General features: G+C 33.5%; 1 protein-coding gene across 4 annotated transcripts in view; it reads right to left on the reverse strand.

Annotated features, from left to right (window-relative positions):
- Positions 1–268: 268 nt before the first annotated feature.
- The window catches only part of ZFR (zinc finger RNA binding protein), a 69,447-nt gene continuing 49,258 nt past the window's right edge, over positions 269–20,457 (reverse strand). For 2 of the 4 annotated variants that reach the window (XM_033110200.1, XM_033110199.1), the window contains 5 exons: positions 20,167–20,264; positions 19,209–19,304; positions 4,504–4,615; positions 4,298–4,395; positions 324–1,920 (listed from right to left, as the gene is read on the reverse strand). In XM_033110200.1, the coding sequence (XP_032966091.1) occupies positions 1,741–1,920; positions 4,298–4,395; positions 4,504–4,615; positions 19,209–19,304; positions 20,167–20,264 (584 nt within the window). In that variant the 3' untranslated portion in view covers positions 324–1,740. Of the gene's footprint in view, positions 1,921–4,297; positions 4,396–4,503; positions 4,616–19,208; positions 19,305–20,166; positions 20,265–20,457 lie in introns of those variants that run through there. The other 2 variants (XR_004423499.1, XR_004423498.1) reach the window with 2 other exon arrangements.

Raw genomic sequence — 20,457 nt, forward strand, 5'->3', positions numbered from 1 at the left:
ATAACTATGAAAAATTCCAAAAATTTACTGGGTGACTATTTAAGAGTAAAATGAGACCCATAAAAATGAAATTTTAAAAAAAGAAAAAGGCTTGCCCAATTTACAAAGAAAATATGTGAAAAACTTGAAAGAAAAACCCAAGTCTCCTGTTCTTGTACCCTCATGGTCTTCTACAGTCTCCTGGTTCTCTAAGAGACCGGAGGAACCTTCTGACCCAAGAAAAAAATTGAACCAATATAGTATTGAATTATAAAATTTTCTGGAAATTATGGGCTCAGGCAACAAACGGTTGTCAGGAATAACAAGATGTAAGTACCCAATACATTTGAATATGGTTTTACTGAAGCATAAGTCATTTCAAAGCAAAAGCAGTTTATGATGTCAATTCTAACATATAATACATTTAAGTCATTATATGAACTTAAGTTTTTATTTGTGTATTTCACTGTAGTGCTGACAACAAAATGACATCTGTGTACCAGAGCATACATACATCAACAGTAAGATGTAACTTTTAATTACACCACTGCTAGGATATTTAGTTTTTTGTAGGACACATAAGCATTTAAGATGGCCACACCAAATAATTGTTTTTTTCCCCTTAGATAATCTTAATTTTTTATCAGTAATACTTTATCAACCTCACTGTTAATAGAACTGTAAATTATCTGGGTGATGGGGTGTGGGGGTAGAGGGGGAAGGAATCATTCAACTGTGTTATATATAATAGTCGCTAGAGTAATCTCACACATACCAATAAGGAACTGTCATAATTAAGGGCTAGTTACTGTTGTTAGTTGTACAACAATAAAGTTCTTTTCAAAATATTGGTTAGCCCACTTATAGTATGAAAAATGCCCTTTCCACTTACGCAGAAGAAAAAATATTCAGAAAGTTATTTTTGGCCTTGCTATGTCAAAAAGTCAACTGTACAAAGATCTACGTGTCAAACCTAAAATTATAATTTTAAAAGTCTATTAAAAACAAAAATGTCATGCATTTTTATTATTAATTATGCAGAGGCTTTAAAACTGTTGCAAGACCATATAGTATATATTAGCTTTTATACTGCTAATGCACAACTAACAGCAAACTTGATTAGATTAACAGAAATCTGTCTTAATTACACCTTTATATATCACACTAGAGAAACAAATGCCACAAGATCTGCAGAAACATTCAGTTCTGAGCACTTAAATGGCAGGATAACCTTTTGTGTTGTAATTCATCACATATAGAGTAACAAAAGGAAAAAATTCTGCAGTCTCACGTTACAAAAAAACGTACTGCTGTAAAATATTAAGAAGGGGTAAAGGTATCATCGATAACACAAAGAAATAACTAGTGTCAAAGAACAAACAAAACCTCTAAATAAAAATCTCAAAATACACATAGCAACTGAAGCACAAATACTGCATTAAATACAGTAAAGATATTTAATAAGACTAGTTAATAAAAGACACAAAAATAGGGGGAACTAGGATACCAGTAAATAAAACCAAAATAATGGGGAAAACATCTGAACCACTGTTTCCCCATAGTTGGAGCACAATTCTTTTGGGGGTGTCTTTCCATTCATATAACACCTAACACTGTACATTAAGATTTTAATGTCATAGAAAAACTTGGTTCTTCCATGAAATTCTTGATAAATTTTTCAAAGTAGACATTATCATGAATGAAAAACAGCCAACAAATGGGCATCTGTTGTTTTTAACACTGTAGATTTACAGAAACTTTTTAAAAGTTATCATAATCTTTTTTGTCTTTTTTCCCCTCAGCTTCAAATCCATCAACTCCATCGCTATCCCTTCTTCGTTTCCTGTTGTTGTGGATGTTAAAACGTTGGCTCATTTGGGGTAATGGATCCATGCCTAGAACTTTGTGTATCTGGCGGAATGCAAGGAGTCTCAACGCAAACTGTAACAAAGAGTCAGAAGTTAAGAGTTAATTTGAAAAATAAAAAAAATTGGTATTATGTTCATTAAAAAAAAACAATCTGAAATAATATACAGCAAAAGAAAAGTGTCCACTTATTCAGTGAACCCCTTTTTGGGTCATAGTCACTTATCTCCCCATTTTCACACACTCACTCAATCACCCAGATTTACAAAAGGAAGATCATACTTCAACTTGTTAATTTCATGAACTAAGAAAAATTTTCACTACATGGCTATGTATATACAATCACAAGATCTCATGAAATCTCGAAACCAGAAGGACTTGAGGCACTATTCCTCAAATTTTGGGGAATATATACTCTTTAAACTAATTCAAGGAGAATTTATTATAGTTATTTGGTTAAATGGCAACTTTAACTATACGATATAACCCTCAATATAACTGTTTAGATTATTTTTTGAGATATGATTCCTATATCGTAAGATTCACCCACCCTGACAATCACTAATCTACCCTTCTGTCTCTGTAAATTTTCCTACTATGAATATTTCATATAAATGGAATCATATGGCCTTTTGTGTCTGGCTTCTTTCACTCAGTATAAGGTTTTCAATGTTCATCCATATTGTAGCATATATCAGTACTTATTTGTTTTAATGGCTGAATAATATTCTACTGTGTGGATATACTATACTTGTTTACCCATTCACCAATTGATGAACATCTGGGATGTTTCCACTTTTTGGCAATTATGCATAATGTTGCTATGAAGATTTGTGTACAAGTTTTTGTGTGGACATGTTTTCAGTTCTCTTGGGTATGTATACATACAAGTAGGAGTCAAACTGTTTTCCAAAGTGGTGCTGTTTAGACTATTTTTTTTTTTAATTAATAAAGACTTTAATTTGGTATAGCTTTGGCTCTGAGAGTATAATAATACAAACCTTATTTATATTGACATTGGTGGATTTAAAAAAAATACTTAATAGAAAATGGAATTTTCCCAATTAACTACATTTGGTGTGTAGGTTTCGGATGTATTTTTGGTGCATTTTTTTTTTTTTGAAACTCTCCCATGTTTTCTTTTTTTATTCTTTTTTTTAATTTATTGGGGTGACAACTGTTAGTAAAATTACATAGATTTCAGGTGTACAATTCTGTATCACATCATCTATAAATTACATTGTGTGTTCACCACCCAGAGTCAGTTCTCCTTCCATCACGATATATTTGATCCCCCTTACCCTCATCTCCCACCCCCCTAGACTATTTTTAACTCCTCTTTATTTTTTGTCAGATGAGATAGTGCATTTAACACATTTCTGGAAACAAAAAGGTAAAGCTATGGGAGTCTTAGATCGATTTTTTTCATTCATTCATTCAGTTCTCATATTTTTTTCTTTTCCATGATTCTTCTTCAAACAGGATTGATAAATAATAATGATTGTGATAATAGCTAACATAAAGGTGAATACTGAGGCAGGTGATAGGAAAAAAAATGATTCATTTGAACTATGGTGTTGGAGGGAGAGCTCTACGCATACCCTGGACCACCAGAAAGACTAAATAAGTGGGTTCTAGAGCAAATTAAGCCTAAAACATCGCTGGAGGCAAAAATGACAAAACTGAAGCTGTCCTACTTAGGGCACATCATGAGAAGGCAGGGTTCTTAGGAAAAGACAATAATGCTGGGAAAAAAATACAAGGCAGCAGGAAAAGAGGAAGACCAAATATAAGATGGATTGACTCCATAAAAGAAGCCCTAGGCATGAATCTGCAGAACTGAGCAGGGCTGCTGAGGACAGGACACGGTGGACATCACTCATTCACAGGGTGGCCAGGAGTTGGAGCCAACCCAACAGTACACGATACACACATTAAAGTTCCACATGTGAATTCATTCAATCCTCCCAACAATCCTGCTTGAGACAAAAACTGCTTTTATCCCCATTTTACAGATGAGACGGCAGAGCTGGAATTCAAACCCAAGGTGTCTTCACTCCAGAGCCCACACTTTTAATTATCTCATTAGATGGCCTTTCCAGTGGCAGGAAAAGGTAAACTATATCAATAATTCCACAAACTACACATCACATCACATCACACCACTTCTGTACAACCGGAGGACATAGTTTCTCTACTGATTTTGATATGTATGTTGCTGCATTTTTATATTTACATAATACACTTAATTAGACACACAGTTAAAATAATAAAATTTAAGGGCATATCAGGGAAATCTAGTTTAAATTATAATCCCTTCTAAGGGCTTACTTACTAAAGCAGCAGCAGAATGAATACTACACAGTATTTCTTCTAAAAGACAATTATTAAAAAAAAAAAACCTTACGGGTGGTGACCCACCAAAGCTTTGGGATTAGGAACACACAGGTACCTGTGCACTGGATGTGATGTCTTCACGCTGCTGGTCAGTCATTGTTGCCAAGGTGTCAAAGGGATCCTTCTCACAAGGATCCAGAAGTCCAGGACTACCTACAGCAATCACCATAGTGAGAAAATAAAATTAGCTTTTTGTCAAAGAAAGAAGAATTCTTATTCAATTATCAAATATACAAACATTAAACATGAAGTAAAACTTACCTTTAAGAATAATTCCTGAAGAAATGCATTCAAAAACTCTTCTCAGTGCATCTCCAGGGCTCTGAGGACTAGAAGCACTACTGATTGCTTTCTCTACCAGTAACTCCATAGCCTAAACATAAAAGCATAAGAAAATGTGTTTAACAGTTTACAGATCAAAGGAATTATTCATTTGCAAATACTAGAATGACAAACTACTTAATGAAAATTAAAAATTTTAAAGACTTAAAAAGTTACATAGAACAAATCACAAAAACAAAAAAGTTACAATATAAAAACCATCAAAATTAAATAAGTAACGAAAACAAAACTCATAAGGCAATATGTAATTTAGATTTTTAAAATATTTTACAATTTATATTTGATAAAGAAAAATGTAAAGTAGATTAATAGGTTTTTTAAAACTATTTTTATTGTTATCCTTTACTATTAAAATACGACAGTCCTTAAAATTCTTTAGATATTTAGAGCTAACATACATTTTGTTCTTTAATACCTACAGACTGATAATACTAAGGAGTTAGAGCAGATCAATCTTATACTAAGACTTTTGTTTTTTTATTTTACAAACAATGTATATTATCTAAATTTTCATTTAATGCACAACTGAACTTCTATTATCCCTAAGGAAAATACACATTATGCTTTCACAATGAATAAAAGACAAAAGTAAAAGCACAGATTTAGATAGCAGCCTATCCAGGAAGTATTTTGAAGGGTCTATTAGAAAATTTGCTTTCATACAGATTTTTTTAAATTGAGACGTAATTCCCATAACAAGATTCACTCTTTTAAAGTATACAACTCAGTGGTCTTTAATACACTTACAAAGTTGTTCAATCATAAACACTCTCTAATTCCAGAATACTTTCATCACTCCCAAAAGAACCTCCATACCCATTAGTAGTCATTCTCCATTGTCCCTCTTCTTTAATCCCTGACAACCACTATATCACTTTCTATTCCTATAGATTTACCTATTCTGGATATTTCATACAAATGAAACCATGTAAAATGTGGCTTTTTGTGTCTGGCTTCCTTCACTTAGCACAATGTTTAAGGTTCACCCATTTTGTAGCTTTAACTTAAATTTTAAATAAGATCACCAATAACAATTCCAAGGAAGTAAACAGATTGGAACTACAATGAAATCCTTAAAATGATACTGAGGCTGAAAATACCTTAGTGAGAATCCAATTTTTAGTTGTGTGCTTAAAAAGCTCATAAATTTAATCAGAGGGGAAAACTATGTCAAGTTATTCACTCCTAGGCCATTACCCAAATCTTTTTTTTTCCCTTCCTTTTCTTCTTTGCACTTTTTTTTTTAAATTTATTTATTTTTTTTTCAAATTTATTGGGGTGACAATTGTTAGTAAAATTACATAGATTTCAGGTGTGCAATTCTGTACCACATCATCTATAAATTACATTATGTGTTCACCATCCAGAGTCAGTTCTCCTTCCATCACCACATATTTGATCCCCCTTACCCTCATCTCCCACCCCCACCAAATCTTTTAACTAAGAATTCTATAAAGTTTCGACACAGGAATATTGCAGTCCCACACAAATTAGGAATAAGTTATAAGAGAGACGGGAATTTAAAGAGACAGTGCACATTAACAACAGTAAAATATGACAACTCAGCACAAGAGATTGAAATAAAATTGAAAATAATGTTCATAATGATGTAAATCACAACTAAAAAAATTAAGAGGTTCAGTTTATCCAGTTTAATAATGCAGAAGATGTCAAGATTTTTTGAACGATTTTCATTGAAAAATTTCAGTATTTTAAGGAATCAGCTGCAGTTTTCCAGACACCTCTACGAATGTGTAATAAATTTCTATTTCAAACAAATCAAGTATTCTTTTAGGATGTCCGACAGAATGTGAAATTCTGAAGGATAAGTTGAATGTCACCTATTTTGAACCCCTTTGCCTAGCATAAATGGCCAGCAAGTAGAAAATACTTAATATGTTTATGAAACAGAAAACTTTTGGAAAGAATGTGAAAATAATTCTACTGATAAAAGAAGTCAAGAATAACAAGCAAATTACTTACTGATGTTAGGCTTAAAATACCAAACATAAAATATGCAACTTTCCAAACTTTTACTTAGTACCTTTAGAAAATATTAAGGAAAAAACAAGTATTAAATAATCACCTATAATCTGTATGTCAAGATAGAGAATGTTTCAAGTAATTCAAACCTTTCTCAAAAATTGCTTGTTGACTGGCCTAAGAAGAGGGAATTTGTGATTTATACTTGCATATAAAGGTAGAAACTAATTAAAAACAAAGAAAGAAATGATTTACTTATGAAAAACAAAAAGTCAATGTATTTAAACACAAGGAAACTAAGTCAAGTATCTGACTTCTAGGTCAGATCATCTACTGTGAAAGCAAGCAATTTAAAAATGTTAATTTTCTACAGAACATGGCTATTTTCCAATAGATGTCTACAGTTTGTGGCTTTCCTAAGCAAAAGAAGTGCAATACATGTGATTTATAAACTCTAAAATGTATGCATTCATAAGGAAAAGGACAATATGAAAGATGAACAGAATCAAATTAGGGAAATGATAATTAACTATAATTATAAAGGATTTTGGTAGCTAAAGTTATTTAAAGAGAAAAATTCTCTACATTAAGTGATTTGAAATCAATGATTGTAGTATTTGCTTTAAAAAAGTCAGGAAGCATATTTTTCTTCCCCATCTCTAATAATATTAATAACAATAATGCTAGTTACAAAGGGGCAGGTACCACGCTAAGCACTTGAAATGAATTTCATTTAATTTTCATAACTAGATGCTATTATGCCACAATTTTAAAGATTAAAAAGAAAACTTAAAGAGGTTAAGTAGCTTGTCCAAAGTTATACAGCTAGAAGGTGAAAAATACTATGATTTGAACCCAAGTCTGTAACTCAAAATCCTTTTTTTAACTACAACTGTATCTCAATAAATATTTTTTTATCAATGGGTGATCCAGACAGGTAACAACTAGTTTCCTTGGATATTAGTTTCTAGCTCTGGTAGAGGTCAAGGGCCATATTTTAAAAAACACCTGTGAGATTGTGGTAACACAGATACTTTCATTTGGTGTTGAGTGTAAACTGGTAAAACCTTTTTTAGTATACAACTGGCAAGCTCAAAGGCACATACCAGCAATGCCAGTACTAAAGATTTACTATAGGATTACTATGCTTAAACAAAAACACAAAAATTTATTCAGTGCAGCTGTTTATCTATAATAGACTGGAAACAATGGAAATATCTAACACTAGGAATTCTAGTTAAATAATAGTAATAGTAGCATGGTTAAATAACAATAACAGTAGCAGTTACCCTTTTCACCATTGTAACTGAGTGTTTATTATATACGAAGCATTGTTCTGAGCCTTTACACACATTAACCAATTTTAATCATCACAATCACCTTTCGGAGATAGATGTAATTCCCATTTTATAGATAAAGATGTTTATGTTATTAAAATAGGATTTTATGAATACAATTACAAGCAATTGTATATACAAAAGCCAATTCTATATTCCAGTTGATACAGAGTAATTAATATTGGTACATGCACGACAGACTTCCATTCCTAAATCCATTTGCAAGATGTTACAATTTTGTATTATACTTATGCACAACACCTTATTTCATACTTAACAATTCTTAATAAAAACTATCAAGAGTTTACTCACAGCTATTGGTGATTTAGCAGTGAGTGTGCACTTTAGGTGGTTTTGTTAAGGGGTAGGTAAGTGCTGAGTTACTATTTTTAAGCTAAAGTGAATGAGATGATATAGTGAAAGTATAACCTGCTGATTCTAAGAAATATCAGTTCTTTGCCTTGAGCTGTCAGTGTCCTATCATTTAAAAACTCTTTATTAGTGAGTTTTAAAAGTGACTTTCTTACTACAAGCCACCACCACTAAAATCTAAATTTTTTGCATCTATCTAAAATACTCTTGAAAATCCAATAACTTATGTGCAAAGAAATGTTAAATCACACATTTCAACTGCTGCTTGAGCAGAAAGTATAATTATGGCATTTCTCTCAGCTTCTTTGGGAGCAGTCCTTTTACATTTGACAGATCATTCTTTTTAAAAATATAAGCGAGGCAAAATTCACGTAACATAAAATTAACTATTTTAAAGTAAATAATTCAGTGGTATTTAGTACATTCACTATGTTTTGCAATCACCACCTCTATCTAGTCCAAAATGTTTCCATCATTTCAAAGTAAAGCCCCTTACCCATTAAGCAGTTTGTTCCCACATTCTATCCTTCCCCAAGTCTATGGCAACCACCAATCTGTAGTACGTCACTATGTGTATTCTGGATATTTCATACCAATGCAATCATATAATGTGTGACCTTTTGTGTCTGGCTTCATTCACATGTTTGGGAGGTTCATCCACGTTGTGACAGATCATTCTTTTGTGTAAAATATTCCTCATCCTAATATATATTGTTTAGAAAGAAAACATACAATAAACACTTAAGAATTAACTACATACCTTTTCGTAAATTACAGCAGGTATAGCATCCTAGAGGTTTAGATACTATAGCAATTCTGATGCCAGACTAAACTTACAATAGAACTTTGTATTTTCTTTACTCCATCACTATAGATTCAGGACAAAAGAAAAACTAATTTGAAGGCAGAGTACCATTTTTAATACTCATCGCAGTTGTAAAGGAAGAGCTTAAAAGCAGGCATTGTTAAAGACTTATTCAAACTAAGTAACGTGAATGCTAAATAAAATTGAAAATAATAAAGCTTGTAAGAATTTCAAATTTCCTTTAAGGAAATCAAGAAGAAAAGTTAGTCTCTGCTTAAGGTGATAGTTAAAAACCAAATCTCAAGATCTCTTGCCCCTGAAACATGATTATGATTAAGAAATATGTTACAGGGCGGCCAGTTAGTTCAGATGGTTAGAGTGTGGTGCTCTTAGCAACAAGGTTGCCAGTTCGATCTCCACATGAGCCATTGGGAGCTGCTGCCCTCCACAATTAGATTAAAACAACTACTTGACTTAGACCTGATGAGTGGGTCCTTGAAAAACACTTAAAAGTTAAAAAAAAATGTTACAACACACACTACTGCCAACCAATCAAAACTGTAATAACTTCAACAAAACATAGGAAAAGGCCAGTGAAAGAACATTTCCAAGAAACTAAGTAGCTTGGCAAACTCTCCATGTAGCTCTTACACATTGGCTTTCTAGAAAGAATACGGGGGTGGGGGTTGGCAGGTGAGTGAAAAAATCCAAAAAATTTCACCAATAACCTCCCAATTTGGAGAAGTGGAACAAGTCAAGTTGCAAATAGTCCCAAGAAAAGATATTTTCCTAATTGTAAAAACCCCTCTGACCATCTTCCATCTCATCAGAGAAAGGTAAAGTAATAGAACTCACCATAGTAGAGTGAAAGGGAAGTGAGGAAGAAAAGAGCAAAAGAATCCTGATTATCCACATTTAATTATCTCTAATAATAAATAGACATTTGGATAACATGTAGATAAAAAATAAGGTAAGATCTTCCAAAGGAGAGGTAGAGATAAATATCAAAGATGGCTGTGAACTCTCAACACAAGGTCCCAAAGTGGCTTCACATACCCAAAACCCCTTCTTGGTTCAAGGAATTGTAAGTTGTTCCTGAAAAGGAGATGACAAACAGGCTCAGAAAACAAATACAGCAGATTCTGCATAGGCAAAGGCTCCGTGAGCCCATCCTGGGTTTGAAACCTAAAGCCTAAAGGTGTGCCAATGAAACCCACCTCAAAGAGTAGCACAGCACATCTGATTAAGACACAGGAGAAAGCACAGACCATGTCTATAACAAGGCTGCATGCAGCCAAACCCTATTCCTTTTCATAAGCAGTCCTCAAGGCAGAGTTCACAGGTGAACAAAAAAGGAGAGGTATTTAAAAACGTGACAATTTTTGTTTGGATGTCTCGGTATGAAAAGCTGATATTGTGAACTGAAGATGCTAAGCACTAACGAGATGAAAAAAAACAGTAACAAACCAGGCATGACATCTTTGTATTTGCGTGGAAAATAGCATGAAAAAAATCTATTCTCTACGGACTTGATAATTATCACTCTATGGAGTGATAATTATAGTTAATTCTATTAGGTTAGTGCAAAAGTAATTGCGGTTTAAAAGGTTAAAAATAATTGTGGGATCAAATAAGTGGTGATGGAAGGAGAACTGACTCTGGGTGGTGGACACACAATGGGATTTATAGATGATGTAATATACAATTGTACACCTGAAATCTATGTAATTTTACTAACAATTGTCATCCCAATAAATTAAAAAAAATTGCAAAACTGCAATTCCTTTTGCACCAACCTAATAGTTCAATGCTTGTAATGCACTGCTGCTGCAAAATATTGATGGGGAGGCTGTACGTAGCAGAGGGGATGTGGGAACTCTTTGTAATTTCTGCTCAATTTTGCTGTGAACCAAAAACTGCACTAAAAAATAACTATTAAAATAAATAATAATCCACTCTGGAAGAACCTTAATTTAATGGAGATGTAATCCGCTAATGTTTTGAGTTATAAGAAAACTTGATGCATAGAAGTAACCAATAAAATTAAGAGCTCAAAGGTGAAATGAAAAGATTACAAAGCTAATAAAGAAAATTGAAATGCAAAATAACATTATTATAGAACTAATAAATTTATTGTAAGTAGCACAGAGGATTAGGACACAACTGAAAATCAAGTTGCTGCCAAAGAGACAATAACAGGGTACGCAACAATAAAGAGAACAAAGATTAAAATAATCACAAAGACAATAGATATGCAGGACAAAGAGAATCCAAGATAAGAGTAATTGGTGTCCCTAAAATAGAGAATGACATTAATTAGACATAATTAATCGAACTGAAAGAAAAATCAAATCTGCAGGACAAAAGAACATAAAGATTTCAATGAAACGCTGATATTAAACAATAGAATCCAGGCCGGCCAGGTGGCTCAGGTGATTGGAGCGCTGCTCCTAAAGCCAAGGTCGCCGGTTCGATTCCCACATGGGCCAGTGAGCTACGCCCTCTACAGCTAAGATTGTGAACAACAGCTCTCCCTGGAGCTGGGCTGCCATGAGCAGCCGGAGGTTGGCCTGAGCTGCTACGGGATGCTGTGTGCTGCCATGAGCAACCAGGAGCCAGTGAGAGCTGCTGTGAGTGGCCGACCGACAATTGGCGACCGACTGCCTCAGCCGGGGGAGCGCAAGGCTCACAATACCAGCACGGGCCAGGGAGCTGTGGCCTACACGCTAGACTGAGAAACAACGGCTTGAATGGAGAGTGGAAGCAGAAGAAAGATGGGAGGAGGGGGAGCAATAGAATCCAAGTCATAATCTGATTAAAGTTACTGAAATTCAAAAATAAATAAGGAATTCTTTTAACAGTCTAAGTAAAGGCAAAATAATTAGGCTGGACTTAAGACTTTGCAATACTCAATGCCTGACGATAATGTATTGATAGCAATACTTGAAATTGAAAGGGAAAAACTATAACCCAACAATGTGTTTCTCATTGAAGTAATGTCAATTGGCAGCTTCTTAAACATAAAAGAAATTCAAGAAACTTAAACACTATTTGATAAAAACTACCTGATGACAAAATACACTCAATCAAGAAATGAATAGGACCCGGTGGCTCAAGTGGTTGGAGCTCCGTGCTCCTAACTCCGAAGGCTGCCGGTTCAATTCCCACATGGGCCAGTGAGCTCTCAACCACAAGGTTGCAAGTTCGACTCCTCGAGTCCCGCAAGGGATGGTGGGCTCTGCCTACTTCAACTAAAATTGAACAAGGCACCTTGAGCTGAGCTGCCGCTGAGCTGCCAGATGGCTCAGCTGGTTGGAGTGTGTCCTCTCAATCACAAGGTTGCCAGTTTGCCGTAAGGGATGGTGGGCTGTGCCCCCTGCAACTAACAACGGCAACTGGACCTGGAGCTGAACGGCACCCTCCACAACTAAAATTGAAAGGACAACAACTTGACCTGGAAAAAGTCCTGGAAATACACACTGTTCCCCAATAAAGTCCTGTTCCTTTCCCAATAAAATCTTAAAAAAAAAAAAAAATGAAATGAATAGGAGAAACCCCAGTAAAAAACCTAGTGGTTTTAAAAATCTGGAACATAAACAATCATAGGAAATAACACTACATAAGGCAAACGTAGTTACTTTTATACGTAAGGTAAAAGTAGTTACTTTTACACTTTTAAGGTTTAAAAAAATATAAGTGTATAAAGTCCCTCCTTTTCTAAAGTGGAATCAGCATATATTAACATAAATAAACCAAGAAACAAGTTTAAATACATTATTGCTTATTTAAAAGAAACAAATGAAAGAAGAAAACATAACAAAAAGCCCAAAGGAGGAAGAGGTGCAGGAAGAAGTGATAATTTTCTCAGCTTTTATAGATGAGAGGTTGACAGACATTATCTAAAATTGTTAAACAAATGGATAAAAGACAATATCACATAAAATTAGAAGGAGAACTAATTGCCTAAATCAGAAGGAAAACATTCGTAAGAAAAGAACAAGAAAAGGAAAAAGGTAAGAATTATGGCAAAAGACAGAAGAAAACAAAAGAAACACGAACAGAATCACACCAGAAAAATGCTAACAAAAAGAAAGGTAGAGTTTCAATATTAATAAGTGAACAATTCTTATTAACTCATGGAAGACAGTATTCAATGAGGGGTCCTTTATAATGGCAAAGGGTTCAGATTCACAACGTAAACCGTCCTAAGCGTTTATGTCCAAAATATCACTGCAACAAAACAATAAAGCAGAAACTGTAAGAAATGTAAGAGAAATTAACAGAAATACAATAGAAGTAGCAGATTTTAATTCACTTTTGTCAGTCCATATTCAGATGTAGTACACAAAAAATATTTAAGGAAAGAATATAGAAGGTACGAACAGAATGACTGATGAAGTTGAACTAAGACATATATATTGTACACTGCTGAGAACACATCTTTTAAGTGTCCGGTTTATAAAAATTGTACATATTACTGGACCCCAAAGAAAAAGTTTAAATTAAAAAAACTGCAAATAGAATACATTTATTAGATGACAATGCTATAAAAACTTTTTTTTTTTTTTTACAGAAACAAAAGCCACCCTCCTTCAATCATGTAGAATTTAAAAATTCCCTCAAAACTACTCTTGGCTTAAGTAATAATATTAATACAAATTTCAGATAGCATAGAAAATAAACAGAAAAATATTACATACATGGCCAAAAATCTGTGTTCAGCTTTAACACCTCTACATAATTAAAGTGTGAGTGAATGAAACAAATATCCAACTCAAGAAATGTGTAAAAGAACAACAAAAATAAACCCAAGGAAAACAAACCAGAAATTAATGAATTATTAAAGAGGAAAATGATAGATCTGACAGATAAATCTAAAGGGCTGATTCTTTGGGGTGAGGGGGAAAAAAATAGATAAACCACTGCCTAAAGTATACAATACTAGGAGTAATTTTTAATTTAAAAACACTGACATCTTGGTGTGTTTCCAACTACTGAAATACTGGTGTACTTTCTATGTACATGATCTCAAAGATCAGCTAGTAGATTGCCCTCCCTGACTCTCCCATCATTACCCTGCAATGGCCTATGTCCCCAAATTCCTTTCTCCTGTGCATCCTTTCTTTCCCACTCGGTTCTTATAGCTCTGTACCTTCAAAGGAGAGAGTGCCCTCTGAAGTTGATTGCTCTTTCTGATGAGAGGAAAAATAAGGTATAGGGCAGACCAAGGCCATCTGCAAGTGGTGGACCTCCAGACTCCAGGAACGGCCTTGAAGGACTGGCCTGAGAGTCCATTCTCATAAGTATTGAAGCTTGGACTTAGTAAAACAGAAAAAGCATCAAAGGGCACCTGGGATGAGGGGACTGAAGTTGAAGGAAGCAGGAAGTAGAATGATGATATAGAATGCTTACTTCCATAAATTTTTAAAATTTGAAGTTATGATCCTTGTGTATTTTTATATTTAAAATCTATTAAGAATTTAGTAAGTTCTGATCACAAATAGAAATACTGAAACACACATTTGTCATTTTGCTTTCATATGGGTACTACTATTACTGGGTAGTCAAATCAATCAATCAAACAAGGAAAAATTGAAAGCAAAAAAAGTAATAATAAAGATGCTACAAGATACAAGAAAATCCAAACTCTAACTTTATCATAGAGTTTGTGCATTATAGATTCAACATCTGACAAAGGAGACAAACAAAACTACAAAATTATTATTTTATGTCACTGCAAAAGTCCTAAATTGACTATCAGCAAACAAACTTAACAGTTCTTTAAGATTATTCTCTCATACTATATGAGACTCATTCCTGGAATGCAAAGGTAGTTCAATATGAGAACACCTATTTGTATAATACACAATATTAACAGATTAAAGGAGAAATTTACTGTCCATTTATGTCAATACTTTGACAAATTATGTGATAAAGTTCAATTTCCATTCCTGATTCAAAATTACTTAGTAAACCAGGAAAAGACTGATACTTCTAACACGACAAGTAAGTATCTGAAATAAAATGCTATACATCACTTTATACTATAGAAGCCTTTTCAATACAATTAGGAACATAACATGCAAGGGATAGTATTATTTCTTTTATTCTATATTTATTGTAGAAGTAGCAAGTAAATTAGAAAAAATAAAAAAGGAAAAATATTGGGAAGAAGGCAAAATATCACTTGTAGATATGATTCAAAGACTAGAAAACCCAAGAGAATCACATGAAAAAAGTTATTACAAATAAAAAAATGCAATCAGGTGTTGGGTTACAAAATTAATATCCAAAGTTAACAGCTTTTATATACATAAACAATAACCAGAAGATAGAACGTGAAGGAAAAAAACTCTAAAAGATAAAATATTTAGGAACAAAAATACCAAAACCACTTAACATGCACAGAAGAGATTCAAATCTAAATAGGGACACAAAATTAATTTCAATAAGGACGTTCCATAATCTTGGCTATGAAGAGTTAGTATTATAATTATAAAGTGATGCTATTCCCCAAATTAACCTACTGATTCAATGCAGTACTACACAGAAACCATCAAGAGAACTTTGGAGAAACTGAACGAAATGGTTGTCCAGTTCACTTGGAAAAACAAACATATGAGAAAAGCCAAAAAAATTCTTCTGTGTTTATAACAGGGGGAAGAGAATGGAGAGAGGGCATGAGATGAACAATCAGAACTTTAAAACAACTATGAAGCTTCAATAATCAAGAGATTAGTCCGAGAGAAGAAAATGGGCTGAGGAATAAAAAGACAATCGCAGAAACACACTCACAAAAAAAGGAACTTTGGTTTATGACAGGGTTTCTCAACCTCAATGCTATTGGTGACCAGTTTTGACAACTATATAAAAATGTCTCCAGACATTGTCAAATGTCCTGTAGAAGGTAAAATTGCCCCTGGTTTATGATAATAAGATTTCAAACTGGGAAATGGGAGAACAGACAATCATTATTAAATAAATTGTTAAATGGTACTGAAATAATTGTCAATTGGTCTGGTAAAACATATAGCTGGATCCAATTTTAATCAATTAATAATTTTTAAATTAATTGTATAAGCAATACATGCATATTTTATCCTGGAAAAAAACAAACATTATATAGATCTCTATCCTAAGAATCCCTTTTACTCACTCGTTTTTACTCATCCCTTTTACAACCACTACTGTTAAGTTGGAAAATATTCTCCTAGGAACTTTTGCTAGATATTAAAAAAGATATATGCACCTGTAGAAAATAAAAATTTGATGGGAAAAATAAAGCTCTAGAAGAACGCATGTGTGAACTGATTTATAACCAAAAATACAAGAGGATTTTGTAAGTAGGATACAAAATCATAAAAGATTAATGAGTTAGAATTTGTAAAAATTTTAAAACTTTTATATAGCAAAAATTATTATAAAGTTGAGAAGCAAAACAGAATGGTATTGGCAGAAAAACAGACACACAGACCAATGGAATAGAACTGAAAACCCAGAAATAAACCCACATGAATATAGGCAGATAATTTTCAACAGAGGAGCCAAAATTACACCATGGAGAATAGACAGCTCTTCAATAAATGTTGCTGGGAGACTTGGAAAGTCACATGCTAAAGAATGAAACTAGACTGTTATCTGTCACCATGTACCAAAATTAACTCAAAATGGATCAAAGGCCTAAACATAAGACCTGAAACAATAAACTGCATAGAAGAAAGCATAGGTACTAAATTTATGGACCTTGGGATCAAAGAGGATTTTATGAATTTGACCTCAAAGGCAAGGGAAGTAAAAGCTAAAATAAATGAATGGGACTATATCAAACTAAAAAGCTTTTGCACAGCAAAAGAAACCATCAACAAAATAAAGAGGCAGCCAACTGAATGGGAGAAGACTTTTGCAAACAACGCCTCCGATAAGGGGCTAATATCCAAAATATATAAGGCACACATACAACTCAACACCAAAAAAACCAAAAAATCCAATTAAAAAATGGGCAGAGGACTTGAACAGACATTTCTCCAAAGGACATACAGATGGCCAATAGACATGAAAAGATGCTCAACATCACTAATCATCAGAGAAATGCAAATAAAAAACACAATGAAATATCACCTCAAACCAGTTAGAATGGCTATCATCAACAAGACAAACAATAACAAGTGTTGGAGAGGCTGTGGAGAAAAAGGAACCTTCATAAACTGTTGGTGGGAATGCAGATTGGATGCAGTTGCTATGGAAGGCAGCATGGAGGTTCCTCAAAAAATTAAGACTAGAAGTACCAGCAATCCCTCTCCGGGGTATCTATCCAAAAAATCTGAAAACATTTACCCATAAAGATATATATACTCCGATGTTCATTACAGCTTTATTTACAGTGGCCAAGACATGGAAACAACCAAAGTACCCTTTGACAGAAGATTGGATAAAGAAGATGTGGCATATATACACAGTGGAATACTATTCTGCTGTAAGAAAAGATGAAATAGTGCCATTTGTGACAACATGGATGGATCCTGGGATTATTATGCTAAGCAAAGTAAGTCAGAAAGTAGAGAATCATATGATTTCACTGGTATGTGGGATATAAAACTGAAAGCAACAAAGGAACAAGACAAACAAAAACTGAAAGACATAGACAACAGTTTAGTGGTTACCAGAGGGTAGGGGGATGGGGTAGGGGCGTGGGGTTGGTAGATGAGGATAATGGGATCAAATACATGGTGATGGAAGGAGAACTGACTCTGGGTGGTGAACACACAATGTGATATACAGATGATGTATTACAGAATTGTACAGTTTAAACCTATGTAACTTTACTAACCATTGTCACCCCAATAAACTTTAATTAGGAAAAAAAAGAAGGAAAAAAAACTAATTTTCAATACAGATAAAGGCTAATTTCTGATAGACAGAATATAAATTATTAAGAAAATGATGAGTAACAAACAACTGGCAGTTAAAAGAGAAAAATAATTACAAATGCCAGCAATTACTTAAAAAAAAAATTTAAAAATGAGACACTTTTTTACTTATCATATTGTTAAGAAATGTAATGGTATTCCACAGTTAGTGAGGGTGTGAAGGGAAAGTTTTTGGAAGTTTTTGGAAGTTTTAAATAATCCAACTTTCTGGTGCACAATTAATTAGCACGTGTTCTTTGATCTTGTCCCAGCCTTAGTATAAGACTCACAAAAGTTTGTCAACAATATGAAGATTTAATAGCAAAACACTGCAAACAACCCAAATGTCCATCGAATAGATAGCAGTTAAAATATGGCATGTCCATACAAAAGGAATACCATGTAGTCAATGCAGAGAAAGAGGGAGATCTGACTGTGCCCTTCTCAAAGAGCTCCAAAGATGCCTTTTGTTAAGAAAGATGCAAATAATGTAAATAGCATGATCACTCCTGTGTTTAAAAAAAAAAAGAAAAGAAAAAGACTTCAGGTAACCCTAGCTAGTCAATTCTCACTAACCCAACCCAACTCTGGAATCCTAAGTTCAATTATAGTAATTCTTTATCTGAATTTGTGTTATTCAGGAACCAAAATAGTTCAAAGATCAAATGGATACTTGTACATATATTAAAAATATATATGATGTACATGCGTGCCTCTTTTCCCCGGAAGAAATCAAAACAAACTGTTGATATAATTCACCTTTAAGTGATAAGAATTTCACTTATTTTGTGTTTCTGCATTATTTGAATTTCCCATGTTTATGCATTATTTTTAAATAATGTATTATTTCTGAATTTTAAAAATTCTTAACCTTATCTATTATTTTTACATGTCAACAGAACCTTGTAAAGAGAGATTAATAATTTTTAGTCGTTGTACTTCTATGTATGTAAAAGCCAATTAACCGCTTTTATTTTAAAAAAAATTAAACACTGTAAGAACACAAAAAGGAGAGGAAAATACAAAAAGAAACATTAAGTGAAACTGTTTAAATAATAAATTCTCAGAAAATTAAAAACTCTAAGATCCCCAGGATTTCTCACTAGAAGAGGAAAGAAACTATATTTAGGAAATGAAAATAAAGTTGATAATTAAGTATGAGACTGCAGAAATATTTCCTAAATGTTTATTTTTCACACCATACAGTTAGGTACTACTCACCCAGCTTGGAAAATCAGACCAAGTTGGAACTCGCTGACAGAGGTCCCGGAGGATACGTATGATAATCACACAGGACTGCAGACCATTAGCTCTAGCCTTGAGAGCAACACAAAAACCAATTGAATTACTCTTAGAAATATTGACAATATCCCTTGATGAAAAAAAGTCAAAATACCACTGTTCAATGGAAGCTCAGATAAAAATAAAACAAAAATAACCACACTTACAATTGGATTAATGAGCTGCCATTTACAGCAATATTTTATGCCAGGGTTAGTATTTAAAAGCTGGTATTTTAGGTCAAAGTAAACAGATTATACAAGAATAATATTTCTTGATCCCCTGTGAACCTTGACCTGTGTTCATTTAAATCAGTAAACTTAAAAAAAATCTGCCTACATTAGAAATAAAAGAAAAAGTAAAGAGCTAAAAAGTTTGTCTAGGGACTGAGAGGTTAAGGAAATCTGTTTGGTTTCCCTTCTGTGCCTTTGCATGATTGCAAAGTCACTAAACCAAACAGCTGCTTCCTCACCTTTCACTCCCTACACTCATTAACTTAGAGAAAGAGGGGGAAAAATCTTAAAACTATACACAAAGCTTTAAACACATATTCCATTATTTAAAGCAAAGTTAATCTGCAGCCTTATGGAATATAATATATATACACAAACATGTGATGTTCCTAAAGAAGTCAACTTTAATATATAGTCACTAAAAATAAAAATAAAAAAAACCCAAACTACAAAACACCCCCAAAACCTAAGTTTATTGTCAAATGAATAGTAACTGCAATATGCAGATCTTCAAACTCGCTTTCTATGTTAACATATTTTCTGAAATTTAATTTAAAATAGTGTTGCTTGGGCAATGTTTTGAAATGTTTAAACACAGTTAAACATGTTGTACTGAACTACTCTCTCATAAGGCTACAATAAAAAAGTAAAATGATGTTCCGAACCTGGAACCACTTAGCGTGGCGTAGAGCAGCCAGAGCGTCAAGGCATTTTTGCCTGTCCAAGACGTCCGGTGGGTCTTTCACCATACCCGAGGTTACATCTAAAATGGATTGAATTGGCAAAATGCAGTGAGGAATGGGTGTTTGACCAGGTGAGCAAGACACTTCCTTAAAGTAGCATCAGTGTCACATGAGCCATTTGAGAGTTTATCAGCACTTTAATGCACCCAGGGAATCATTTTCAACAAATTTACATAATCCAATGACAATTAAAAGGAAAATTAAACTCAATTT

This window comes from Rhinolophus ferrumequinum, chromosome 7, assembly GCF_004115265.2.
Source record: "Rhinolophus ferrumequinum isolate MPI-CBG mRhiFer1 chromosome 7, mRhiFer1_v1.p, whole genome shotgun sequence".
Classification (NCBI taxonomy): Eukaryota; Metazoa; Chordata; class Mammalia; order Chiroptera; family Rhinolophidae; genus Rhinolophus; species Rhinolophus ferrumequinum.